The sequence below is a fragment of the Pristis pectinata genome, chromosome 33 (genome assembly GCF_009764475.1).
Source record: "Pristis pectinata isolate sPriPec2 chromosome 33, sPriPec2.1.pri, whole genome shotgun sequence".
Taxonomy (NCBI): domain Eukaryota; kingdom Metazoa; phylum Chordata; class Chondrichthyes; order Rhinopristiformes; family Pristidae; genus Pristis; species Pristis pectinata.
Genome location: NC_067437.1, coordinates 4,148,261 through 4,175,826, shown reverse-complemented (window position 1 = coordinate 4,175,826; position 27,566 = coordinate 4,148,261). Strand labels below are relative to the sequence as shown.

At 42.7% G+C, this 27,566-nt stretch overlaps 1 protein-coding gene across 5 annotated transcripts in view; it reads right to left on the bottom strand.

Annotated features, from left to right (window-relative positions):
• Window positions 1–1,823: 1,823 nt before the first annotated feature.
• Window positions 1,824–27,566, bottom strand: part of LOC127585622 (transportin-3-like) — a 49,344-nt gene continuing 23,601 nt past the window's right edge. For 2 of the 5 annotated variants that reach the window (XM_052043229.1, XM_052043231.1), the window contains 13 exons: window positions 26,866–27,005; window positions 24,993–25,184; window positions 24,228–24,319; window positions 23,875–23,951; window positions 22,400–22,460; window positions 21,302–21,442; window positions 20,203–20,319; window positions 19,499–19,593; window positions 15,214–15,370; window positions 14,295–14,462; window positions 9,828–9,940; window positions 9,006–9,094; window positions 1,824–4,129 (listed from right to left, as the gene is read on the bottom strand). In XM_052043229.1, the coding sequence (XP_051899189.1) occupies window positions 9,034–9,094; window positions 9,828–9,940; window positions 14,295–14,462; window positions 15,214–15,370; window positions 19,499–19,593; window positions 20,203–20,319; window positions 21,302–21,442; window positions 22,400–22,460; window positions 23,875–23,951; window positions 24,228–24,319; window positions 24,993–25,184; window positions 26,866–27,005 (1,414 nt within the window). In that variant the 3' untranslated portion in view covers window positions 1,824–4,129; window positions 9,006–9,033. Of the gene's footprint in view, window positions 4,130–9,005; window positions 9,095–9,827; window positions 9,941–10,141; window positions 10,242–13,337; window positions 13,501–14,294; window positions 14,463–15,213; window positions 15,371–19,498; window positions 19,594–20,202; window positions 20,320–21,301; window positions 21,443–22,399; window positions 22,461–23,874; window positions 23,952–24,227; window positions 24,320–24,992; window positions 25,185–26,865; window positions 27,006–27,566 lie in introns of those variants that run through there. The other 3 variants (XR_007958542.1, XR_007958543.1, XM_052043230.1) reach the window with 3 other exon arrangements.

Sequence of the window (27,566 nt, the reverse complement as noted above, 5' to 3'; positions counted from 1 at the left end):
TTTTAAGCAACTGTCCAGCAGAAACAGTCACTACTCTTCATAAAGAGAAAGTTAGAAAAAGGAAGGGATCTCACCTGCATTATGTTCTCCCATGGAGAGTAAAAAGTGACGCCATTCATGTGGTCTAACAGTCTATTTCTGTTGTAACTACGGCTGAGTGCATCAAATATTCAGAGGGCTCATGGAACAAATATACCAACTGGTGCACTGATTTAGATGAGAGAGGGAGTAAAGACAGGGAAGAAACAGAATTGTTCCCATTGCCATAATTGGGGGGCGAGTCATCAGATATAAACTTTACCATAGAACTGGGCTGAGGAAGGGAGTTAATCCCATCAAGGGCTTATTATTAATTACAAGCATGAAGAGTGGAGAGTGAAATTCAGTGACAACAAACATTTCCTGTACAGCTGAGAGTTCAAATCCAATTAAACTCAGAAGATGCCTGGAACACCAAGGATTAAATTACAACGTAGGCTTGTATCTTCACATTGTTTCTCTCTGCCTGACTTGAGTGTTGCCAGCATTTCCATTTTTATTTCAGACTGCCAGCATCTGCAGTTTTGCTTGGCATTCCTCAGAATTTGGATTAAGGGTTGAGACACAGGAGATTGCAGATGGTGGAATGTGAAGCAGCAAATAATCTGCTGGAGGAACTCAGCAGATCGGGCAGCATCTGTTGGGGGGGGGGGGGAAGAGGAATTATTGAAGTTTCGGATCAAAATCCTGCATCAGGACCAGTACAGGGTTTTGACAAAACATTGACCATTCCTTTCCTCTGATGGATGCTGCCCAACCCTCTGCATTCATCCAGCAGATTGCTGCTTGGGTTAAGTGTTGATTTGGCCAGAACTCTGGAAGAAATTTGGGCTATCAAAATAGTTCTGCTGATGGCAAGCTTAACACTATATATAAAGAAAGGGAAATAGGAGTGGTTTAAAATATAAAACACTTCAGTACAGAGTGGTAGAAATGTTTCACACTCTGTTACACAGCAATTCATGCTGGGTTAACAATTAACTCTAATTCTGAGAATTTAGTTAACCAAATGGTATCAAGGGATAGGCATCTTTTCCCAGAACAACAGCCCCACTGTTGACGCTCTAAGTACTCACATTTGGCTGAACACATTTTTCCCATGCCTGATTATCAGACTCTGAAACAGATGCTTATGCTGAGCTCTGTAATGTAAAATTACCAAGTGGGCAGAGGATTTGAGGATGTGCTCAAAACCTCTTTGAAGTGCAACATCCCTACTGATTCCTGAGAACCTCCAACCCATGCCTGCTCAAAGTGGAACAGCAGGATTCAAGATGGTATGGAAGAGTACAGAGGCCCTACAGGAGCAGATCCACACCCACTTCACAAATACCCACCCCATCAGTACTACCTGCCCCATTTGTGGGACAGTCTGTAGTTCCCACATTGGCCACATCAGCCACTACAGAACTTAAAACCAGAGTAAACAATTCATCCTCCATCCCAAAGAACTGTCTGAGAAGAAGGGCTATGAGGAAATGGAACTGAGACAGAGGTGGGGTACAATTAAACAACAAATTGAACTCAAGGGCCTCCTGTTTTCTTCCCAAAATATACAAATTACTTGTCTGATGAACAGAGGGAACCCCCCAGTAGCATCAAGAAACATTTTTTGGGGTTAAAGATAAAATAGCAATGGATACAAACACAGATAGCAAGTGACATGTTTTCAAAATTTAATATAAAAAAGTTCTGTACACTGGCACAAGTCTGTACCACCACTAAACACGGACAAAACAATTCACATAACTGGACAGCAAGACACAAATTAAAGGACAACACAGTACACCAAACACCATTTATTTGTTTTTCTTTTAAATTGCTGCAAAACTGAAAAAATAGTTGTTTTGAATTTAAGCCGGTTATTTAAAAAAACTCTTAAAACCTGTCACCAGCTTCGCAGATTCTATTATTTCACAGATCAGGTGCCATTTACCAGAGCATCAATACGCGTGGCTGATCACTGATCTCCATATCCTTTACTGCCTACACTTACCAGTATGTACTGTGGCTCCTAAACATGGGGTTCCAAGCACATCCTGAATGTCCCATCACTTCTGGTGCACTGAACACCGCACACCCCCCCACCCCCCAAAACTCCCATCCCATTCACCCCACCACCACATCCCAAAACCAGCACAGGATAGGGGGGGGTCACATTCCCCTCTGAGTAATGGGCCTAGCTCTCAAGTTACAGCCATTACTTGGTGTGGCAGCAATGGGCAGTAGCTGGGAAACCAGTACCACATCAGTGTTGGTTGTTGTGATGACACTCATTTAGATGTCAATGTCCAACAAATGTTGGACCCAATCCTTGCTGACAGCTGTGCACCTTTTGGTCTTCCAACAGGAATCAAGATCTACACTCCTTGGTTTTGGCAACAGCATCTACAAACAAACACAAGCCCGGGGCTTACCATATGCATTATCCTGTTGAGTGCCCACATCAGTAGTGCTATGCAGGTCCTCCACCGGCAATATTATAAGCCAGAACTTGCATAGGGACAGGCCTGAGGGGTCCAAACAACACCTTCAAAATACCCCAGTCTTCAAACAGCATTGCTGCTGTATAAAACCATCCTTCCCAGTGCTCACCCGAGCATAACTTCACTGTGACATTGTATGCTCTCTCCCACCACTGATCTCATACAGGCTCATACTGTGATCGGTGCAGCCACACTGCTAGCCTTCTCCCAATAACTTGTATGGCCATCACCTGGGTAAAGAGCTGGCTTTGAGCTATGTTTAAAAAAATAAATTTAATAGGTGCCTGTTTATGTCATGATCAGTTCCTTTGCATGTTCTGTAGACCTGGACAGATTGTAACAATCTCAATGATGGCGCTTAAAAAAATTACTTTCCCTCGTGATGCAGGAGAATAATGTTGGGGAGTGCAAGAGGGCAGCACATTTCCTGTAAATAATCTATGAGACAGATGTTTGCCCTTGAAATCTCATCAAACTGGATCAGCTTTTGCAGCAGGAAGGTTACAGGGAGACGGAGCAACCACTGCACCCAGACAGCAGGAACAACACTGCAATTGTTCAGCCATCAGAAAGGACTCATTCTTGGAATTGAAACAAGTTGATCACTCATGTAGGGAAACAGCAGTTAGTTACCTTGCTCACAGATGTCCTGCATGCAGCAAATGAAATGGAGATGGTTGAGTTTGGAGGTGGAACACTGGACTCATATTAGGAGCTAATTTTAATTTCTGATTCGTGAATCCGTAATGCATGGACCCGAGTTTGACACGACACCTCGACCAGACAGCACTCCTACTGTATGGGACCATCAGTCTCAAGTCCGAGAGTGTGCTTCAACCCACGACCTCCTGACTTTAAGAAGGAAGCGGAGCTCACGTAGTCAAGCTGTTGCTCGAATTGGTAGGCTGGGTTAGGTGAGTGATGTGCATACTTTGGGCCAGGCATTTAATCAGACACATAGCTCTGATTAAGGGCAGTGGCAATCATTGATTTGCTGGCTCCCGTTTAAAACTAATAATATTGGTGCAAAATGGTCAACTGGAGCGAATTCAAGTTGACAAACTGGTGCTAGTAGGTCACATTTGGTCATAAAACAAATGGTATTTACGTTTAAAATATGCTCCCCTTGCTCAACACCATGTGCAGCTTGTCAGCAAGTGTTATGACACATTTGCACTTTGTTTAAAGCATTAATTCTTGGTGCTTTTTTTTTGAGTGAATGCTGAACGGTTTCCACAATAACTGCCCTAGGGCGAATCAACAGGAAAGAGTCCATCTCTGCCTTGGAAGTGGTGTTCAAATTTCAGATGCCAAAATTAAAACAAGGTGCAATGGAACAACTGATGAATTGATCAGATGTACGACAAACAAGACCCCACTTCTCCCACCCTCTTGCTGCTGAAGCCGTGATAGTTGGATCACATCTGCCCTCTAACCTCACGTGCGCCCTCCCCCCTCCCTCCCACACCAGCAGCAAGACAAGCCCTTCCGGTGGAAAATGTGCTCTGCTGCTTGTTTGTTCGTTGTCTTTCCAGTCATTTACCGAGCACCAACCAATTTAATCCTCCCATGATGTCTGTGCTGGAAAGGAATGTTGTACAAAGCTAGGGATTTAAAGAAAAGCACAAGTTAGTACATTTTGTTTTGAATCACTTCCATTTCACCCCAACTTATAAAGAACGCACTGGAAGGAAGCGGAACTGGCACCTCAGCCCACAAATTAAACTAATCCCATCTGCCTGCATATGATCCATATACTTCCAGTCCCAACACATGAACATACAGGGAATGGAGGGTTAAGGATCACATGCTGGCAGAGGGGTTTAATTTAATTTGGCATCATGGTTGGCACAGCCATTGTGGGCTGAAGGACCTGTTCACAGTTTCCCTCTAAATGTACCTGTTTATCTCAAAGTGAATCAGAATCAGGTTTATTATCACTGACATGTCGTGAAATTTGTTGTTTTGCGGCAGCAGTGCAGTGCAAGACATAAAAATTACTATGTTACAAAAACAAATAAACAGTCCAAAAACAGGAATAACGAGGTAATGTTCATGGGGTCATGAACTATTCAGAAATCTGATGATGGAAGGGAAGAAGCTGTTCCTGAATCGTTGAGTGTGGGTCTTTAGGCTCCTGTACCTCCTCCCTGATGGTGGTAATGCAAAGAGGGCATGTTCCATATGGTGAGGGTCTTTAATGATGGATGCCACCTTCTTGAGGAAGATGTCCTTGACGGTGGGGTGGGTTGTGCCCGTGATGGAGCTGGCCAAGTCTACAACCCTCTTTCAATCCTGCACATTGGAGCCTCCATACCAGGCGGTGATGCAACACTGTACACCTGTAGAAATTTGCAAGAGAGTCTTTGCTGACATACAAAATCTCCTCAAACTCCTAATGAAGTAGAGCCGGTGGCATGCCTTCTTCGTGATTGCATCAGTGTGTCAGGCCCAAGGTAGATCCTCTGAGACGTTGATACCCAGGAACTTGAAGGTGCTCACCCTTTCCACTGCTGACCCCTCAATGAGGACTGGTGTGAGTTCTCCTGACTTCCCCTTCCTGAAATCCACAATAAATTCCTCGGTCTTGCTGACGTTGAGTGCGAGGTTGTTGTTGCGACGTCACTCAGCCAGCCGATCTATCTCACTCCTGTACACCTCCTTGTCACCATCTGAGATTCTACCAACAGCAGCAGTGTCAGTGAATTTATAGTTGGTGTTTGAGCTGTGCCTAGCCACACAGTCACAAGTGCAGAGAGAGTAGAGCAGTGGGCTAAGCACGCATCCTTGTGGTGCGCCTGTCCTGATTGTCAGCGAGGAGATGTATCGCTCCACGTGGCACCGAATGTCACATTCTCACCATCACAGATAAAGAAGTTTTGCCCAAATTCCTTACTGGATTTATTAGTGACCATGACTCCTTTCTCTTCTTTACCCCTCTCCTGGAGGATTTTTCTAGGGATAATTCTACAGATACCACACATGACCAGAAGGAATTAAACTGATATAATTCCCAACCCATGGCAGAGAGGCTACTGCTGAAACTGTTCACCCCAATAGGGATCTGCAAGGTAGGTTATTTCACCCTAGTTCCTTCCAGGACACTGACAAGAACCTGGCTCCAAATCCTTTCCAGATGCTGGATTATACCAGATTGCTTCCATGCAAAAATCCTTAAGGGACATACACAGCCCGAGGTGATTGATTGAGCTTTCTTCAACTAACGGGGATTTGGCCATCACATCATACAATCTTAAGTGAAATCAAAAACCTATAAATACAGAAGTCAATGGCAATCAAGCAAAGGTAGTAAAGGGCATCATGCATCCCACTGACCCTGGATTCTTGGGGGTTGTGAAATGTGCTGAGACACCACTGGAGGGCCCTTTTACCAGCAGTGCTAGCTGCTGAGCCACCCACTAACGTTGCTCCAGGCAGCATCTGTGGATGGAAATGGTCAGTCGACATTTCAGGTCGAGCATTTTATTTGTTGCTCCAGATCCCAGCATCTGCAGTCTTTTGTCTCTCCATTAGGCTGAAATTTGCTGATAGCACATGGTCAGAGATGAATACCTGACCATGTGCAGAATGCTGGTGCTTACCCACTTAAAGGACAGTTATGTACAGCATTGAGCAGAAAGCAAAATCTCACAGGGACACACACCCATTTATAATAAATACACACTAAACTCCCTTGATGCAAACTGCTTCTGTACCCAAGCATTGTTAACTGCTAAACAGTCAGCAGACAGGAAGCCAGCATATTTGAGTCTGGAATTTGGTGTGGTTGAAGCATCGATGCAGAACGGTGATGTTCTCCACCCAGTGTGATCACTTGGGACTGCAAATCCAGCTCTGCAAATGGTCTTCAAGCAGCAAAGAGAACAAGAAACTAACTCAGCCTAAGGGAGTACCAGAGCACATAGCACTCGGGGGGAGGGGGCAGATTCGGTATTATGAGCACACTACAAGACTGATCAGTGGGTTATTCAGCAGATCTCTGGCTGATTGTGGCCAGAGTTGGCCTGGATGTCACCCCCTTCTATCACAAGAATGTAAGAAATAGAAGTAGGCGGTTTGGATATCCAGTTTGCACTGCCATTCATCAGAATCAGGCTTATTATCACTGACTTACATGATGTGAAATCAGTTGTTTTGGAACAGCAGTACAGTGCAAAGACATAAGATTACTACAAGTTACAAATATAAATAAAGTGTGCAAATGAAAAAAGGAATAACGAGGTAGTGTGCATAGGTTCGTGGACGGTTCAGAAATCTGATGGCAAAGGGGAAGAAGCTGTTTCTGAATCGTTGAGTGTGGGTCTTCAGGCTCCTGTACCTCTTCCTTGATCATGGCTGATCTTTCACCTCCTCTGTTTCCATGCATTACCTCCAAATTTCTTAAATGGCCAGAAAACTATAAATACCTTAGTCCCCACAGTCCTCTAGGATGGAGAATCCAATGATTCACCACCCTCTGTGCGAGGAGAAGTTTCTTCATCTTAGTCCTAAATGCCCTGCCCTCTATTCCAAGGCCCCTCAGGTAGAGGAATTATGTTCCCAGCATCTACCCTGTCAAAGTCTATAAGAATTTTCAAAGCTTCAATGAGATCACAAGACAAGGCAAAGGAGCAGAAGTAGGCCATTCGGCCCTCTCATTCTTCCAAACTCTAGAAACGTGGGCCTAATCTACTCAATCTCACGTCATACAGCAAACCTACCGTCCTCGGAACCACCCTGGTAAACCTTCACCGCACTCTCTCTGCGGCAAGTTTTGTTTTAGGTAAGGAGACTAAAACTGTACCTAATACTCTAAGCTGTGGTTTCACCAAGGTCCTATACAGTTGCAGTAAGATATCTTTACTCCAGCTCTCAAATCCTTTCATAATAAAGGCCAACCTATCATTTGCCTTCCTAATTTCTTGCTACACCTGCATATTGGCTTTCAGCAACTCATGTACAAGAGCACCAGGTCCCACTGAACATCAACATTACTCAATCTCTCACCATTTGAGAAATACTCTGCTTTCCTGTTTTGTACAAAGTAGATGACCTTACATTTCATTCCATCTGCCATGTTCTTGCCCACTCACTCAACTTGTCTGAATCCCCCACAGACCCCTTGACTACCTCCTCCCTACTCTCAATCCCTAGTTTTGTATCATCAGCAAACTCAGAAACATGGCATTTAGTTCACTCAGCCAAATCGTTGACATGGATCGCGATCAGCTGGGGACCAAGCAGCGAGCCTTACAGTGACCCACTTGTCACAGCCTGCTAACCCAAGAAGAATCTGCTTATTCCTACACTTTGCTTTCTGCCTGTTAACCAATTCTCAGTCCATGTCAGTATATTACCTCCAATTCTTTGTGTGCTAATCTTGACTAACTTCCTGTGTGGAGCATTATCATAGCCTTCTGAATATCTGATCCCTTCACAAATACACCCCATCATCTTTTCCTCTAATGCTCAAGGAACTATAGTAGACGAGTTAATCATGATTTTCTCTTTTTACATCCATTCCGACTATGGTCAGTTCTATTATTTTTTCTAGATGATCCGTTATTACATCCTTCATTATGGATTTCAGCATTTTCCCTAGTATTATGTTAAGCTAGCAAGTCTCTACTTCCCTCTCTGCACTGCCATTACATAAATGTGATTGCACTATTTATAACTCTAAGCTGCAGGAATAATTGCAGAGTCTATGGAATTTATGAAGATCGTAATCAGAGTATCCACTATCTCCATAGCCACCCCTTTCAAAGTTCTAGAATGTACATCATCAAGGCCTTGGGAGTTATCAACCTTCAGTCTCATCAACCTCTCTGTTTTTAAACTAACATTTCATTCATTTCCTCACTCTCACTAGACCTTTGGTTTTTTGGTATTTATAGCATGCATTCTGTCAAAGATTACTTGCTAAATAAGGTCAGGAGCGCAACAGTGGTCACACCCTCACAGTAAGATAGCTTAAGGAATGTTAAATTGCAGAAATTCCTCTTTTAATAAGGAAGCACTAAACCATTTAACAATTACCCCACTTGGATGAAGACCAGTTAGTCAAGATTAGAGCACAAGGAATTGGAGGTAATATACTGACATGGACTGAGAATTTCCTTTCCATACCATGTTGATTCTATATAGTACACAAAATACTTCAAAATGACTTCCGTGCTGGAGAGGGACACAGCCAAGTGCTAATGACATTTTATAGGGTTTCTCCATAAAGAAACCTTAAAAACACTTATACAAATATCAAGAAAGACACTTACATAGTAACCAAAAGCAAAACAAAAAATGCTAGAACACTCAGCAGGCCAGGCAGTACTTAAGTGAACTGGAAACACTTAATATTTCAGGTTGAAGAACCTTCATCAGACCCTCTACCTCCAGATGCTGCCTGACCTGCTGAATGCTTCCAGTGTTTTCAGTTTTTATTTCCGATTTCCGGCAGCTGTGGTTTCGAGTTTCACTTACATTGTAATTCTGTAGTTATGTCCCGACGCTATCTATAGAAGCCAGAGAATTCCATTAAGGACCAACCTATCATTGCAGCATCTTCAGCACTACAGGGCAAAGAGAAAAGATGAATTACGAGGAGTTTTAAGTTTCAAATGCCTTCTTTTGTAAAATATGATCACCAAAATGCTGAACAACACACCAACAAAACATCCCTAAATCAAATGAAATGCCCTGCAAGCGATATGTTGGAGTGGGGCTGGTTGACGACTGGAGCATGAAGCATAAAAATGGGCCGAATGGCCAGTTACTATCTGATTGAAAATATAGTTTTGAAAGTGTACAGCAAACAGGAGGTGCACGGCAAGGAAGTTCCAGACCATTAGGGCAGGGTAACTGCTATTGCTATAGACAAAATGTGCAATAAAGAAAGCAAAACAGGCAAGTCAGAATCAGGGCATCGAAATGCTGTGGAGGCAAGTAGAGACAAAGTACAAAGACTTTTAAATCAAAGTAACAGAGAAATTAGGTGGGCAAACTGATGGAGTGAGATAAAGTTTGTGCTGGCTTGCTTCTGTGCTTTCATTTCAGAAGATACAATGATGAAAGCCCTGAACTGTTACTTTACACGGTGAGAATCAATTATATTTTAATAGTAGACATGTGATTAATTGTCCAGATACTAGCAGTTCCATCACTGCTAGTGTACAATGATGTAGTCCACGATGGTCAGACAGAATTATACCAGAAAATGCATGCTCTTTCCTAGATTAGCCACTGCAGGACCAGCCCATGACAATTATATCAATGTCAAATATAATGTGCAACACCTGCACTTACCACATAACCTGCTTGTGGAACTCTGTGACTTGCTTTTCTGTAGCTGTGATAGCCCCGGCCGACAGTTCCTTTGGGAGACTCTTGAGAGCATCTTCCAGCCACTGACAGAATGTCTGATGTCAAAAATACAGAAAACAGACAAGCCACATTACAAGTAGCAAAGCATAACCATAGAGCGGCATGAGTAAATAATATTTCAGATGTTGTCAATAGTTGGCTGCATACTTTGCAAGTGCTGCTTGGAGAATGCGGTTAGCAAGTGTGCAATATTAAAGTTGTTGCTGAAACTCCATCCAACACCAAATACACAAGCCCGAGCTGGAAACTACATGGCAAGAGTTATCTGCCTGTTCATTTGACGTTCCTGCTGGTTTACATCTAGCTGAGTGCAGGTTCACGACAGTGTCTGGAATTCTGATGGAAGTGGGATGGAGAGCAAGACATATTAGATATGCAACTCACTGCTGTGTTCCCACTTAAGTACACTACACTGATTGCCTAGAAAGATTTCAGTTACTTCTTGCAGGTCTCAACAATTTTCACAAAAGGTCTGAACAATCTCAACAAGCTAGTTTAACAAAAAGCTTTCTGATTTCTGCCTTTGGAGACTAGCTCACAAGTGACATCATCTGGGAGAAAGTTCATAACAGTTCAACACTGTCAGTGTGCCCATTTTTAAATGCAACTCCTGAATAATGGGTGGGGAGATAGAGGGAGAGAGAGAGAGAGAGAGAAAGGAGAGAGAGAGAGAGAGAGAGAAAGGAGAGAGAGAGAGAGAGAGAGAGAAAGGAGAGAGAGAGAGAGAGAGAGAGAGAGAGAAAGGAGAGAGAGAGGAGAGAGAGAGAGAGGAGAGAGAGAGAGAGAGAAAGGAGAGAGAGAGAGAGAGAAAGGAGAGAGAGAGAGAGAGAGAGAGAAAGGAGAGAGAGAGAGAGAAAGGAGAGAGAGAGAGAGAAAGGAGAGAGAGAGAGAGAGAAAGGAGAGAGAGAGAGAGAGAAAGGAGAGAGAGAGAGAAAGGAGAGAGAGAGAGAGAGAAAGGAGAGAGAGAGAGAGAGAAAGGAGAGAGAGAGAGAGAGAAAGGAGAGAGAGAGAGAGAAAGGAGAGAGAGAGAGAGAAAGGAGAGAGAGAGAGAGAGAGAAAGGAGAGAGAGAGAGAGAGAGAAAGGAGAGAGAGAGAGAGAGAGAGAAAGGAGAGAGAGAGAGAGAGAGAAAGGAGAGAGAGAGAGAGAGAGAAAGGAGAGAGAGAGAGAGAGAGAGAAAGGAGAGAGAGAGAGAGAGAGAGAAAGGAGAGAGAGAGAGAGAAAGGAGAGAGAGAGAGAGAGAGAAAGGAGAGAGAGAGAGAGAGAAAGGAGAGAGAGAGAGAGAGAGAAAGGAGAGAGAGAGAGAGAGAGAAAGGAGAGAGAGAGAGAGAGAGAAGGAGAGAGAGAGAGAGAGAGAAAGGAGAGAGAGAGAGAAAGGAGAGAGAGAGAGAGAAAGGAGAGAGAGAGAGAAAGGAGAGAGAGAGAGAAGAGAGAGAGAAGAGAGAGAGAGAAGAGAGAGAAAGAGAGAGAAAGGAGAGAGAGAGAGAAAGGAGAGAAAGGAGAGAGAGAGAGAGAGAGAAAGGAGAGAGAGAGAGAGAGAAAGGAGAGAGAGAGAGAGAGAAAGGAGAGAGAGAGAGAGAAAGGAGAGAGAGAGAGAGAAAGGAGAGAGAGAGAGAGAGAGAGAGAAAGGAGAGAGAGAGAGAGAGAAAGGAGAGAGAGAGAGAGAAGAGAGAGAGAGAGAGAAAGGAGAGAGAGAGAGAGAAAGGAGAGAGAGAGAGAGAAAGGAGAGAGAGAGAGAGAGAGAGAGTCATCACTGCTGCATTTCAATCCCAGTCCCAGAGGCAAACTTGAAGTCTGATTCACCTCCCCAAATGGCTCCCTTGAGCACAACAAAAATAAAAACAGGAAGCACACAGCAGCTTGTTCATCTGATGGGGAAAGGCAAGAGCTCAATCTTTTGAACAGAATTCTTCATAACAATTCCATTAAAGGCTCCAGTGGCAACATTAACCAGCTCTTTTCTCATTAGACAGAGACAGTACTGTGAATGCCGGAAATCTAAACTATAAACAGTAAAAAAAACTTTTTTTTTTATTTATTCACTTGCTGCTCATCTAAACTAGACTGTTTCAGAGGGCAATTGAGCCCATATTGTTGAAGGTCTGGAGATGGACTGGGTGATGGTGACAGATTTCCATGCCTGAAGGATGTTAGTGAACAAGGTGGGCTTTTAAAACCACAATCCAGCAGCTTCACAACCACCATTACTGAGACTATTACAAAGTTGCCATGGTGGGATTTGAACTCATATCTCTGGATCAATAGTTCTAAATGTATTACCCCAGTAATCCAGCAGCCCAGGAGGATCTGCATTTTTTCTCCATTGAGACTGCCTTTTTCTTTCAGAGGTCAGGCTGACCTGTTGGTACTGCTCTCACAAACCTCCAGGGAGAAAAAAAAATTCCAAGGGGAGTTCATGGGCATGTTCGACAGTGAATGTTGCAGGGTTTAGGGAAATTAGAGGGGGAATTTGACCAAGGGGATTGTCTGCCTGGGAACCAGGATGGATGTAAAGGCCTCCTCCTGCATCATTACAAATGAAGGAATTCCTTCCTTTGAGCTCTCTGCAAACCACTTGCATTAATCCTTCTTTTGTGTTCTTTTTACTTCCCTTTACTAAATTTTTCCTATGCCAAATAGGGTGGGTTGTACTGACATACAGTGGGCCACCAGTTGCAAGTGGCTTTCTTTCCACCCACATCAGAACACAGTGAACACCAGTGTATGTTGGTGGTGTAGTGATCAAGTCACCAGACTGGTAGCCCAGGAGCCTGCGTTAACAATCCAGAGATCAGAGTTCAAATCCCACAGCGCAAGCTGTGGAGACACAAGGGACTGCAGATGCTGGAACCTTGATCAAAAATCAAACTGCCAGAAGAACTTAGCGGGTTGAGTAGCATCTCTGGAGGCAAAGGGATGGTTGACATTTCGGGTCAAGAACGTGAAGAAAAGATTGCCAGTATATAGAAATGAAAGGGAGGGACGAGACAGAGGCTGGTAGGTGATAAGTGGTACTAGATAAGGGGAGGAGGGAATGATGGGTAGATGGAGTCAGGTGGGGGATGGGGAGTGTTGAGACAGAGAGGTATGTAGGTGATCGGTGGAAGCAGAAAAGGAATAAAAAAATTCTTTTGGCAGATGGAATTTAAATTCAGTTAATGAGCTGGAATTTTCAAGTACAAAATGACCAGATTGTCAAAAAAAATTGTTTCACTAATATTCCTCAGAGGAGTAAATCCATCACCCGTATTTGGCCTGGCCTTTGGATGACTACAGTTGGCCTGCCAATTTAGTTGACTCTTAAATATCCTCTGAAATTACCGAGCAAGCCACTCGATTTAGAAGTCCTTTCCAGTGATGTCCAGATCCCAAAAAGTGAATGAATAAAAAAAAAGCAGGACATTCAACTCTTTTACTTACATTCATTCACTTACATAGTTGGGAGCACTAGGTTTGGATCAGGGATTGGGTGGAGTCCCTCCAAGGTCAGTTCTGGACACCATAATTAAGATCAGGAAATGCAGCACAGATCCAGTTGGTGTCCCTCTATAGCACAACCACATGAAGCATGTTGAAAAAGCGAGGATGAAAAAACGTCTACAATGGGATATAAACAGGTTAACTGAATGTAGTGTCAGAATGATTATAATATGGAAAAAAAAACTGAGGTTATGTAGGAAGACAAAAAAGAATATTTTTTAAGTAGAAAGAATTTCTTTTAATGGGGTGAAACAGGTACATATTGGCATGGAAGGATTCTGGTATGATGTTTCATGTGACAGAAAAAGTAAATCAAGAAGTATAACTGGCAATTAAAGGGGAAAATGGTACACTGGCCTTCAGTGCAAGGAGTTGATGTACTGTGTGTATAGTTTTGTTCTGCTGCTCAGGAAGGATGCCCTTGGCTCTGAATTAGTGCCACATAGATTCACTAAATTCATTCCTTGTGCCAAGGTATTGTCCTTCGAGTAGAGATCAAGGGAGCCTGTCCTTTACTCACTGGAGTTGATTTCCTCAAGACACACAAGATTATGAGAGGAATCAATAGGGTGGGTCCTGAGAGAACCTAGGAATTCCACAAACTCTCAGGGATTAGCCACCTAAGAATGAGATGAGGGTTATAAATCTTTGTAATGATTTACACCAGAGGGCTGTGGATGTTCAGTCAATGATTATATTCAATACCAAGCAAGAGACTTTTGACAAATAGAACCAAAGGACACAAGGAAGGGGTGCAAAAGTATAGAATCAGCCACATTCTTACTGAACAGAGGAGCTGGACCGAGGGACCTATTCCTGCTGCTATTTTCACATATGCAGCACACTTACCCACAGAATCATCAGACGAGGTCACGAACTATGATACCACCCAGCTCCCACTGCCAGCTCACCTTCCGGTCAAAAATGCGGAGTTCCCACATGACGTCTGCCACGTTTCCAAGCATGCTTGGCACCAGGTAGAAGCAGCAGGCCTGTACGAGCTGTGCAACCAGCAGTGCTCCACTCTCCCCCAGGAATCCGTGCACCAGGTTCTTTCGGAGCTCAAAGTCTTCCTTATGCTGAAACGCAACAACAGATGCAAATCAAAGTTGGCTTGTGCTTGGACATTTGACACTGCTCAGACCCACTTAGAGGATCTCCCGATTTACAGCAACAGTATTACAGCAGCTCAGGCACAATGCATCATTCTGCGAATATGGAACAATGTGTGACTTTGCCCACACCTTTAAAGCCACAGACTTTCTAACACTGAGGTCAACGTCTTGCTCATTGCTTGACAGCAGCTTGCAAAAGCCCTGGTTCCTACACAAAGCGGAGCAACCAGCAGACACGTTTTCGCACTGCATTTATATAGTTGCTTAGAGAACGTTCCAAAAGCATTTCACAGCTAATGATTCATTATTGTAGTAAAGGCAAAGGTGGCCATCATTTGCACAGAGTAAAATTCCACAAATACCAAAGAAATAAATTACTAACTCAGTTTTTAAGGGTTGGTTGTGAGGCAAACACTGGCCAGGTCAAGGCAAGAACTCAAATACCTTTATTCCAATAGAGCCACAGTAAATTTTTATGCCTGGTTTAATCAAAGGACAGCACTCTGCTTTGTGCTCATGCTTGTACTATGCAGCACAATTACAGTTGTGTATTTCAGTGTCATTGGATATTACCTGCACTGGATGGATGGAGTTTGTCTGCTGATATATTGAAAGAGAATGCAACAATTGAACCACACCAAAGGGGATAAAGTCTGCCTGCAAAATGAGTGGAGAGGTCCAAATATTGCAGATTGCTTTTAAAGTGCATCCTCACCTCATTGATTGTTGCCACATGAACCAGATCCTGCAGGAACTTCATCACACTGGAGTTTGCGTCACGATGGTTCAGTGTTGTTGCCGCCAATGCACATCGGATGATCAAAGACATGACTGGGCTTTGGATTAAGACCACTGGGCTTCGCTGAATGAATCTGGAAAGAGAAATGCTCATTTCAGTGAATTCACCTCATTTTGTTTTGTGTGTGCTCTCCCAGGCTGAAGACATTAACCACTCTGTGGAACTGTGCTCTGCTACCAGATCATGTCATGCAGACTGCTAGCAAGTGATTATCAGTAGACAAACTACAAGAGACATAATTGCAAGTTTTGTCTCTGGCTTCCATATCCTCTTGCACAAACCCCAGATGACTTTCCATTTTATTAGACTAGGATTACTGTGCATAAACAGAGGGATTACTGAAGTCCGGGCAGAGACCAGGGATTGACTGCACAATTTACCAATCTGTATGGTTCAACGTCATTCTGGGAAACATATTAACCTATAAGCCATAAACAGATTTATTCAGGAACAACTTCTTCCCCTTTGCCATCAGATTTCTGAATGGTCCATGAACCCACGAATACTACCTCGTTATTCCTCTTTTTTTGCACTATATATTTATTTTTGTAATTTATCATAATTTTGTGTTTTTGTGATGTATTGCTGCCGCAAGGCAACAAATTTCATGTTTTACAAGTCAGTGATAATAAATCTGATTCTGATTTATACATCAACAAATTACTTAAACCTATGACTCAAATGAGACTTTGCCAAGAACTTAAGAAAGCTTCAGAATAAAAGGATAAGTTTAATAGTGAAATTATTAAGCAGCTTGAAGATGCTCTCCATTTGAACGTTCATACTTAACCACACAGGACAAAAAAGGTTCCAGGTTTGATCTGTGGTTTGCACAGCTGTAGACTGAAGAAGCCCAGAACAAGGGAATCCATTCAGGATTCCCAGTTATCGCCATGGGAAAGTCTACATCAACAATTACGAAGAAAGGACTGCATTCAGCTGTGATGTTCTTACAGCACCTTTTGACACCTATTGCTTTGGTCAGCACAGCACTTGTTTTAAGGAACAATAAGTTACTTCACTTGTTACGGCACAGAGTAATACTTACTCTTGCAGGAGACACAATACTAAGACATTATCTGCTCTCCAGGTATACATGAAATAACCAGGGGAATTATTCCCAGTGATCTGATCAATATTTATTTCTCATCAATTCAACTTCAAACAGATTAGCTGGACTCAATATTGAATTCTCCAACTTCAGGTTACTCGCTCTTTCAGCCTGCATCAGAACTGGCCATTACTGTCTGTAACAATTTTGCTTATTGGGTGGTATTTTTATTTTCTATTACCACAGCCTACTCTCAGTATGTCCCACAGCCTTGCTATTAACACATTATGCAGAGAAAGTAGAAGGTTCTTCTAACTGTCCCCATTAACACATTTGCTCTCACCCTATCACAGATGTTCCTTTTGTTCTACCCATTCTTCTCCCAACTTCTTTGCTAATGAAACCACCTTATTTTCCTCTCTTTCCCAGTACTGTCTTCTTTCCCCCATTTCAAAATCTGAAATAAAAACATGCAATGCTGGAAATACTCAGCAGATCAGGTAGCTTCTGTGAAAAAAGAAAACAGAGTTAATGTTTTAGGTTGAAGACCCTTCTGACCTGAAACATTAACTGTGTTTCTCTTCCCACAGATGCTGCCTGACATGCTGAGTGTTTTCAAAATTTGCTGTTTTTATTACAGATTATTACTATACTTCTGGCTGTAGGATCTTTTTCTATGTAAATTGGCTGCCACATTTCCTACTAAATGATCATACTTCAAAATTAATTGCTTTGAAACCCTGGGATATGCAAGGCACAGCAGAAACCCAGCTCTTTCTTTTTGAAGTGTAAACAAATAGGAATCATTCATTGCTTAAACGAACAGAGCTTAACAACAGGAGCAAATTAATTCAAATGGCTCACTCTACAGGTAAAGGGCTTGATTCAAAATATTTTCTAATGCTACGTAAAACTGGAGACTTGCAAACTACCAAAACTTGCAGCATACTATTTAGGGAGATGTAATTTCAGATTAGGCAAATGTTTAAAAAGAAAACTCATTTAATTGATTTACCAAGAGAATGCTCCATCACTGTTAGCAGATGAAACAACAATGTATGACCTGGTCAGTGACCCATTATCCCACAGAGGCCAACATTTAAGAGTTTCCCAGCAGCTTACACGGGAAACTATATTTATGGAATTTGTTATGATGAGAGAAATGCCTTATGAATATCCTTGGAAGGAAAATATTATGAATACAAAACATCAAGTTGGCATCACTGTAAGTATGAAGTCCTGGTGGAAAATTACTATTCCTCATGTCTTTTTCCTGGTAAATTCCAGCAAGTCATTTTGAGGTATAGGATACCAGAGTCAGGGAAGGAATTAAAATCGCCTTCTACTTACCAATGAATAAATTGAAATGCAGGATGTGAAAAGAATTATGGTTTGCACCATGGAAGGCCTGTAATTGAACAATCCCTAAAGGAACAGTTCCTTTGATGGATATTTACAGCTACTGTTGCCAGCAAAGCATTAACACAGAAAACAACATCTTTCATAGCTCCAAAGATGTTCACACAATGTTCCAAAAACATTACCTCTATCTTGTTGTCTCAAGGGCTGATAAGCAGAAGATAATTCTGAACAGGAGTTTAAAGGGACCACGAGTTTCTGCTTCAAAAGTGCCACTCTTTTTGCAACAGATCAATGAAGTAGCCCGACCTGTCAGATACTGAAAGTAGAATACTCATTTTCCGAGCTCCTCTGGGGCTCTCATTTAAAGGAGGAGTACACATAAGATTCATAAAAATTTGGAGAAAATCCAGATTCTAAAAATGCCTCTGCAAATTAGCGAAGACAATCCAGTGTGAAACAGATAAGGCATCATTAAAAGCAGCAATCTAAAAGTAAAACACTGCAGGTGTAGAAAATCTGAACTAGAAGAGAAAATGCTGGAAACATTCAGGTCAGGTAGCACCTGCTGACAGAAAATTAGGATTGCCATTTCACGTTGATGATCTTTTTCCATAACCAAAACAAAGGCAGCACCTGTAACAGAGATTAATGTTTTGTGACAGCACTGCCAAAGCTCTCAACTCTAGAAGGACAAGGGACACAGCTTCCCCTCAGAGTCACATACTATCCAACTTGATCCCAAAATCCTGAATCCCTCAACAACACTGCGAAAGATCACCATAAAGACTGCAGCAATTTGAGATAAACCCCACCTATTTAAAGGAAATTAAGCTTGGGTGATAAATGTCAGCCTGGCCAATGACACCCACTTTGTGAGAACTAATAACAACCGAGGAACGGATAACAGCTGATTCTTGCAGCCATTCTCCTCCCCAGAAACCAGAAGTGAATTATGTGCGTATAAAACAAATGAATTTAGTCTCTGCAGCAACCTGCCATTACCCCCGCCCTCTTGTGACCAGGGCTATATTCATGGTCCATGACAGTCTTGACATTTAATTGAACCTGGCTTCCATATTTCTTTACGACATAGAGGCTGCCATTTTGGCCCATCAAGTGCATGTGGCTCACAGAGCAATCCCTTTCCAACACCAAATTTCTGTAACATACTCTCCCCTCATTCCGATAAACTCCCTCAAATTCCACCCCTCATCAACAAACAAGTGGGTGTCGACTCAAAACATTAACTGTCTATTTTCCTCCACAGATGCTGCCTGACCCAATGAGTTCCTCCAGCAGTTTGTTTTTTTTTTGCTCTAGATTCCAGCATCTGCAGTCTCTTGTGTCTCCAAGTAGAGATTTACAGTGGCCAATTAACGTAGTAATCTCCATGTCTTTGAGACACGGGAGCAAACTGAAGCACCTGGAGGAAACCCACACAGACACAGGGCGAATGTGCAAATTCCACACAGATACCACCAAAGGAATGAGCCTGGGTCAGTGGAGCTGTGAGGCAGTAGCTCCATTAGTTGCATTGCTGTGCCATCCTAGCTTGAACATTTTACACACCTACATCCTATTGAAGATATCTGCTATAGTCAAGGGCCATTATAAGGACCTCTTACCACCAACTTTGAAACCTGCCCAAACACGCATTAACCTTTCCTCAAGAACCTTTGCTGATTTTTGGTGTTATAGCTTCCTTTGCATTTAATGAGAGAACTACTACATGCAAAGTGTGAAAAATTGGCTAAAACCAGATGACCCTTCAAGGAAAGCTTTCAATACCTTGTTGCCAAGCGAAAAAGATCATCTACAGTGTCAGGATGGTTCTGGAATCCTCTAGGTTGTTCTAGAAGATGGAATGTTGGCCCACAAAATGCCTGAAAGAAATCACAAGCAAACAGTTTAAAAACATTTCAGTGTGCATGCTGTAACCATTTGGCCCACTGGAAGTACAGGCAGATGTTTGATCATAAATAACCAAAAAAAACTGGTGACCATATAACTTCAGTGTCACAGCATTTCCTAAGTGTGGTCATGGCACCCAATGGTCACTCATCTTTCACTGGGTTTTTTTTAAGCTTTACACAGAATATCCTTACAGTGGCTCCTGGCCACACCTTAATTGAGACCCACATTTCAATCAGGACTCAGTTGGAAGAACTAACTTCTTGACTTCACAATCTACCTTATGACCTTGCACCTTATTGTCTGCCTGCAGTGCACTTTCTCTGTGACTGTAGCACTTTATTCTGTTGTTGTTTCCCCTTGCACTACCTCAATACACTGTTGTGATGAATTGATCTGTATGAGTGGTATGCAAAACAAGTTCTTCCACTGTACCTCAGTACATGCGTCAATAATAAACCAATTTACCAATTTATTTTGGATCCCGCTATTCAATGGGTCAAATGGTGGGACTGTTTTATGATCAGGAAACCTATAAAAGAGTCCCACCAAAGTGCATGCATAATTCACTGATAACTAACCTGCATCATCTCAAGCAGACCTTGCGTGCAGCTCTCTTCACTGCCATATTCATCCACCAATATACTACCCAGATACAGGAAACAGGAGTGTTGGTGCGACTGGTACACGCTCACCATCTAGGGATGGAAAGATGAGACAGACGTCGTTACAGGAATTCACAAGACATTACTTTACACCCTCACTCTTTGAATGATTAGTTTATTTTGTGATGTGAAATCACCACCTCACGGAAGAATGTGGCATATACAAAGCTGGCATTTCAAAGAAGCAAGGCAGAGCCCTGGGGCAAGCTCAACGAGGTCTCTCTCAGAGAGTTTTGTGCAGTGCAGAACACAACTTGGCCTAAAAGAAAGTAAGGTTTTCCCATGTCCATTTGCAAATTGGATCAGTGGTAACTCCAAGGGAGACAGGGTGGCTTGCACAAAAGAAAGCACTCTCCTTGAACAATGACTCCATCGGTCAGCAGGAACAAATCCTTAAATTTAAAAATTCTTGTTCTATTAATTTTTTGTCCACCCACTTCCCAGTGCACTGCTCCTCCTTCACTCTAAAATCCCATTCAGCCCATATCCCTCTTCTCTAGTGACCAACAGCTCATGGCAAATCTATCCTTGTGGCAGTCATAGAGCACAGAAACAGACCCTTCAGCCCAAATCCATGCTGACCATCAGCTGCCCACTTACACTCATCCTACACCAATTCCATTTTATTATGCCCACATCCCCAGCAACTTTTTGCAGTTTCCATCACTCCCCCAGATACAAAGGGGCAATTTGCAGTGGCCAATTAACCTACCCACCCATGTATCTTTGGGATATGGAAGGAAACCATGTAGCCATGTGGCGAATATGAAAGCACCACACAGACAGCACTGGAGGTCGGGATCTAACCTGGGTCATTGACGTTGTGAGGCAGTGGCTCGACAAGCTGCATCACTGGGCATCCAGGTGTTATGCTACCAAGTGTACATCGACTTTTACTGTTTTGGTCTCAGCTTGTGTTTCCCCTGTGGCTCAGTTATTATGACGTACTTCCAGCTAATCAACCTATAGAAGCACAGAACCAAATAGACAGAGGTATATCTGTGCACACACGCACCTGAGACACCAGAGGCTGAATCAACATAGCAGATCCTTTACCCACACATCTGATCGCAAAGCGCAGGCAACGACAGCATCGCTCTGCCATCCGATTATCAGCCTGATGCCTGTACAGGGTTTCAGAAATCACTGGCCAGATCTGAAGTGGAAAAGGCAGAAAGAAAGCTAGGTTAAAAAATGGACTTTATTAGGAACCAGAATCCCATTCCACAAGCCCTCAATTTATGATCACAAAACCAAATAATATTTCAAGGAAATCCATTGAACGCTTGCACTTTTCAAGGCAAGAGGCTTTACAATCACAGTAGCCAACTCTTGCTGAGTCTTGTCAGCATTACATACTCCCAGGATAGTTTGGTTGAGAAATAAAGCTCGGTCTAAGCTGTACCATTAACCACTCTATATTAGAGATGGGTCCACCTACAATATTATAGTCTCCCAGCAAAAGTTGGTTGCAGGATGAAGTTTTCTCTCACCTGAGCCAACTTTCTGATTGTTATACTGTACAAGTGCTTCACAAATCAATGATACATAGCCCAAAGTTAAAATTCGTAAATCAACCCATTACATATTGAGGAATTATGCATTTTTACATTTCTCAGATTTTCAGAGATACTTAAGAACAGTTGAAGGAGTCTTTGGCAGGAGTGAGCTGTCAAAAAGGCCACAAGGCTGAGCCTCAGGATCGAGGCCTGGTTGCCAGCTGTGACTACTCCCCTTTCTGGAATGACCAAAGCAGCCAGACCTAGAGTGTAATTTGACTGGCTGCCAGTGTGGAGGTTGGAAGTCGGGGTGGGGGGGGGTGGTGTTAGTTAAGCATGCGGAGCAGGTCAGATCAAGCATGATCCAACCCAGTTACACCAGTATCCCAGTTAAGAAAGACTAGCACGCTGGATGGATCACTTCCAAATTACCTACATCTTGATGAAAAAACCTTACCCTACAATGAACCTGTTTTTAAATGTTGATCTTATGCAACTCCTTCATTGTCTTAATTTCACAACTACTGCTTCCTGTTTGTGAACCCCAAACCCCTTTTCCAATTTACAACTGTTCTTTCTTGGGACCTTAGATCATCAGCAACTGATTTTCTTACCTCCTGGATGACTTTCTGAAAGGGGTGTGGCCTCCCCTCCACAACAGTAGCGTTTGTGTGCCTGTTGAAGTGAGATGGAGGATTATCACAGCATTGTTAACAGCAAATCTGCCATTTTAAGAAACAAAACTTAAACACTACCAAATTAGTTTAGGAGACTAAATCAGAAGCAACATTTTGATTGGAATAATTTATGATTATGAAAGAAAGAGCATGCCTCCTATAGGTGCCTTGAGTAACTTCATGAACTGCTTCACAGAGGAGGGACATTAGGAGCCTTGCTACTGCTGCAACCAATTTGATGCTGTTGCATCACATTAACAGCAATATGATAATAATGAAATCTTTTTTTTTAGTGATTTTGCCCAGGAGGTAAACATTTGCCAGTATAGAACAGGAAAGAAGTCCACCGTTCTTTGATCTTTTAGGTCAATCCAAGGAGGCCTCAACTGAAAATGTCACCATGATGCGGAGCTGCCTCAGGACTGACTGCCAGTTGAATGATATGTTCCAGTATCTGGGGAGGGACTCCACCAGCATCTGTGACCTCAATGAATGAGACCGGGAATTATGCCAATTACTGCCAAATCTGAGGGATTGGTAGAAGTTGAGCTGACACCATATAGGACTCATGTCGAGAAGACATTTTCTTCTTGTTAACCCAGCAGCCTCTATGTTTGTCAAGTACTAGGAGTGACAGAGTAAATTAAAGCAAACTTCCCTAATTTACACCGGACATGAGAATGTTGCTGGGCAAGAGGCTGGAATGTCAGCAAGAAAGCATTTTGGAGATGGTTATAACTCTACATCTTAAGGCAGTTGTGGAAAAGAAGAATAGACCAGAAATTTAGGACTGGAACTAGGGATCAGCTAATTTCAGTATTATAACACAGGGCCTAACAAAAGTAGACTAGGATCAGCTACATACAAACAATTCTACATTGCTGACAAGTGGGAGTCATTCAAAAAGTGAAACAGTGAGAGGTCAGAGCCAACATGTCCCTCTTAGGGTAATTAAAAAGTTCAGAACCAGAGACGTCAAGGGATCGAGGGCTGGATAAAGAATAAAAAGGAAGCATGTGGAAGGTATGGAGAACATGGCAGGTATTGTCTCTGAATGTGTCTTTTTTTGTTTTAGCACAGTTTTCTTTTCACTGTCTTGTATAATTTATATTCAGTCTGTTGTCTGTATCTACATGTCTGTGATGGGGGTATTAAAAGAGACAGGATTAAGGAGATTCCTAAAGCATTTTATAACTGAAGTAAGGGCAAGAGAATAACCAGGGAAAGAAGAGGGCATATAGGACGTCCAGTGCCACTGCTACAGAGACAAAGTCAGATAGAAACTGTTGGGGCATCCCCCTTTTGTGGCCAGTAAAATGTTTTCACACAAGAGTTGACAACAAAGCATTAATTTAGTTAGTCAGATGCATCAATTGCACAAGTTTTTGAACAGTGGTGTGAAGTGGTTGTACCTGAATATAGCTGCGAGTCTATCCAACCACACGGCAGGGTCTGCTGAGATTCCATTGGTCATGTCAGACGTCAAGAGCTTGAAAGAGAAGCAAAAATGGGGAGGTTCAACACTCACTGCAGCAACAGCACTTGATACACCAGAGGTATTACAACAGAACTCTTAGGGAAGCAGAGAGTTGAAAATTCATTAACAGAGTCCCTAGAAAGGCCACTCAGAGTCATGCACAGGGACCACATCCTCTCCACTGCCCACTGGGTTGGGGTAATTCTCAATTCTCTGTGCTGTTTCCCCTTGGTTGGGGAGATGGAGCTATCTCACACATCAATAGGAAAACTAGTGAATATTTCTTACTTTCTTTAGAGCAGTAACCTGCATGGAGCAGAGGCGTTGGAAGGTCTCTTCGATCTTCTCTGAAGGCATCCGAGCCAACACCAAAGAAATGCCTGGCAAGATGGAAACACAACTTGTCACTTCATAATAATGCAGCTGATACTACCTTCTCTACAGACTTAGCTTGGTGAATTTTTGGAGAGGACACCTTGTTCTGGACCACACTAATGAAGAATTGATGGCCCAGTGAGGTGGTCCTAGAACAAATGCTCTGCATGTGTTGCGTTAAGTTTTATCCTACACAGTACAGCACCAGAACCACAATCTGACTTAGAATAAACAGCACTAAGGAAATGGAAAGAGATGGAATGTACTTTCTCAGTGGGATGAAAGAATCTAACATAAAAACAAAAATTACTGTGAATACACCCGGCCACACAGCATCTAGAGAAAGAGAAAGTTAACATCTTAGGTCAATGACCAGGATATCATGCCAGTTTAATGGAAATCATAAACCCAAACCGTTAACTCTCACCAAACAAGTTACTTGACCTGCTGAGAACTTACACCCTTTGCTGATTTTATTTCAGAGTTCCACTAACAGCACTACTTTTTTGCTTTCATGCTCAAGATTCTAAATAAAGCCCTCATGGACAAATGGAGCTGCTGGCACCAGCCCTGCCGGTGTGCTCACTGGCGAGCTACGCTGTGAACAGACCTCGGCGCGCACACTGCTGGCTATTTCATGACACTCGCCACAGCAAGAGAATGTCAATGATTCTGTACCTCGGAGAAGTCCGATGGAGGAGTCGTGAGAAATGGGGAGAGCATCCAACGAGGAGGCAACCTGCAGCAGCCCCTCGAAGTGCCGCGTCATCGGGTCACTGCACATGGCACAGATGCTCTGGATCGAATTGGCCGCAGCGTTCGCCAGCTCCTTCTGCTTCAAACGTTGGGTCAGGAAATTCAGCACCGGCTCTGAGAAAATCAACATACAAAGTCAGGGAAAATTTACTTCTGGTATGGATCAGCAACCAGAATCATTATTATTTAGGCTGAGATGTGGCACGGAGTGTAGTACAGAGCAAGAACCAGCAGTTTGTGCTACGGTACATGATCCAGGACAGAGACTGATAAACCTTTGGGTGTTATGGAGATCAAGGGATGTGGGGTTAGTGCAAGAAAGTGATGCTGAGGTGAAAGAGCAGGCTTGATCTCACTGAAGGATGAAGCCATAGTGGGTACAGAATAGCCCACTCCTGTTTCTATCCACTATGTACAAACTAGAGAAAAGGTCCAAGCTTGAACGGCCTCAACCTTTCTCAGCTGCACACAGTGAAAGGGAGAGCTTTACTACTTTTATCATGAAAGCGCATGACGTGTAATTGGTGGAAGTTACGACCAATTAATTCAGTAAATTTGGCACAGTTATAACAATTAAGATGTAAAAAAAACAACAGGAAATTCTGGAAATATGCAGTAGGCCAAGTTGCATTGTGGGGAAAGAAAGTGACCTGACATTTCATTTCAACTGTTCTGAAGAAAGGTCATCAACCCGAAATATTAACTCAGCTTTTCTCTCCACACATCGTACCTGACCTGCTGCTGAGCATTCCCAGCATGTTCACAATTTATTTCACATTTCCCAACAGTTGCAGTTTTGTTTTTTACTTTATAGAAATAAGATGATTGACCGGTTAATCTACTTTTTCAAATGGGTTGAGGAAAGCTTATTGGCCAGAGCATTTTGCAACTCCCTGCTTAAGCAGAGAAAACCCCACAGCCAAGTATTTTCTACCATTAACTCACGGTGGAATTTTACCCGACGGCGAGAGGGTGGCTGACTTTATTAGTTAGTGGAAGAAAGATCTCTCGACTTTGGTCAAACTAAATTAATTGTCTGAAAGAAGGAAATAGGAATCTCTGTTCTTTAGACATTAGACAAAACTAGAAAAACCAGTACCCAGTAAATTACCTCAGGGTGAGTAACACACAAAATTTTGGAAGTTCCATGATGCCCATTTAATTAATGCTCATTTTTCCATTCTTACCACCTGATGACATTAACCTGGCCTGGGACAGTTCCACTTGCTTCAATCACACTGAAGCATCTTAGCCATTATTCAGTAGTGGGCTGTGGGGGTAGAGGAGGGATCTAGGCAAACGTGATCTTACCCCGGAATGTACAAAAGCAATTCCCTTGATAACAATCAGGAGGGGAGACACGTCCGATTTTTTTCAAGCCAAGAGGGCAAGCCCCAGCCAAGATCAATTAACCTGGTGTAAATCAGTTATCGAACCTTGTCTTCCTGGCTCAGTCACTGTCTTAAATCGGATAGCAGGCAACAGCTTTGAGGGAAACGGAAGACCATGGATAAAAAGCATGCAAAAAGGGAAGCATGGTAGCTCTATAAGCTGCTTTATGTACTGAATCAAGGGACAGTAGGCAGACAGCTGTTATGTAGTTCTCTTTGTGCTAAATTGAAGGCTGATCTTGTAGCATCAGATAAACATAGCTTAGAGTGGAGGAGCAGGAGGAGGATGCAATAGAATACGAAATACTCCTCTGAATGACCGATCAAGTCTGTGGCAATGCAACTGAGACATGATGTCATTCAAATGGAGAAAGGAAGCTGCCCAAACCCCATTCTGTACTGACCTAGGCACTGCACGTTACTGTTGATGTATTCTCCCAACTCCCCCAGGAGCTGCACTCCAGAATGCTGCACTGCTAGGTGCGTATTGTCAGGGAGGTTGATCACTGCCTGAACAACATCTCCCAGCCGGAGCTCCTTTTCCCTAAATGTAAAGAAAAGACAATATTTTATTTGTTACAAAAGGTCTTCTCATATTTAAGGTGCCTGTCCACAATTGCCAAGATCACCAACCAAGGGTACTGACACAAGATCAATAATTCAGACATATAGGACATATAGAATCAGTTTTTCCCTAAGATATGGTTAAGTTCTGGACTAATATACAGATACTTGGACAATGGATCTAGAGAGAGGAGAGTTCAGATTCCACCATTGCTACAGGAAATTAAATTCAAGTAATAAATAATAAATCTGGAATAAAAAGCTGATAGCAGCAATGGTAACTATGAAACTGCTATCATTTCATGAAACCTCATCCAGTACAATTATGCCCTTCAGTGAAGCAAAACTGGTATCCTTATATTATTGACCTAGGTGCAACTTTAGACCCAATGTGACAGATTCTTAATTGCTCTCAGAAATGAGTGAGCCACACAATTCAAGGAACAGTTAGAAATGGCCAGATCCCATGAATGCATATTAAAAATAAAGCCCTAAAATTTACACTCTGAATGGCTTCAACTATCATCAGTGTTTCTTCCAG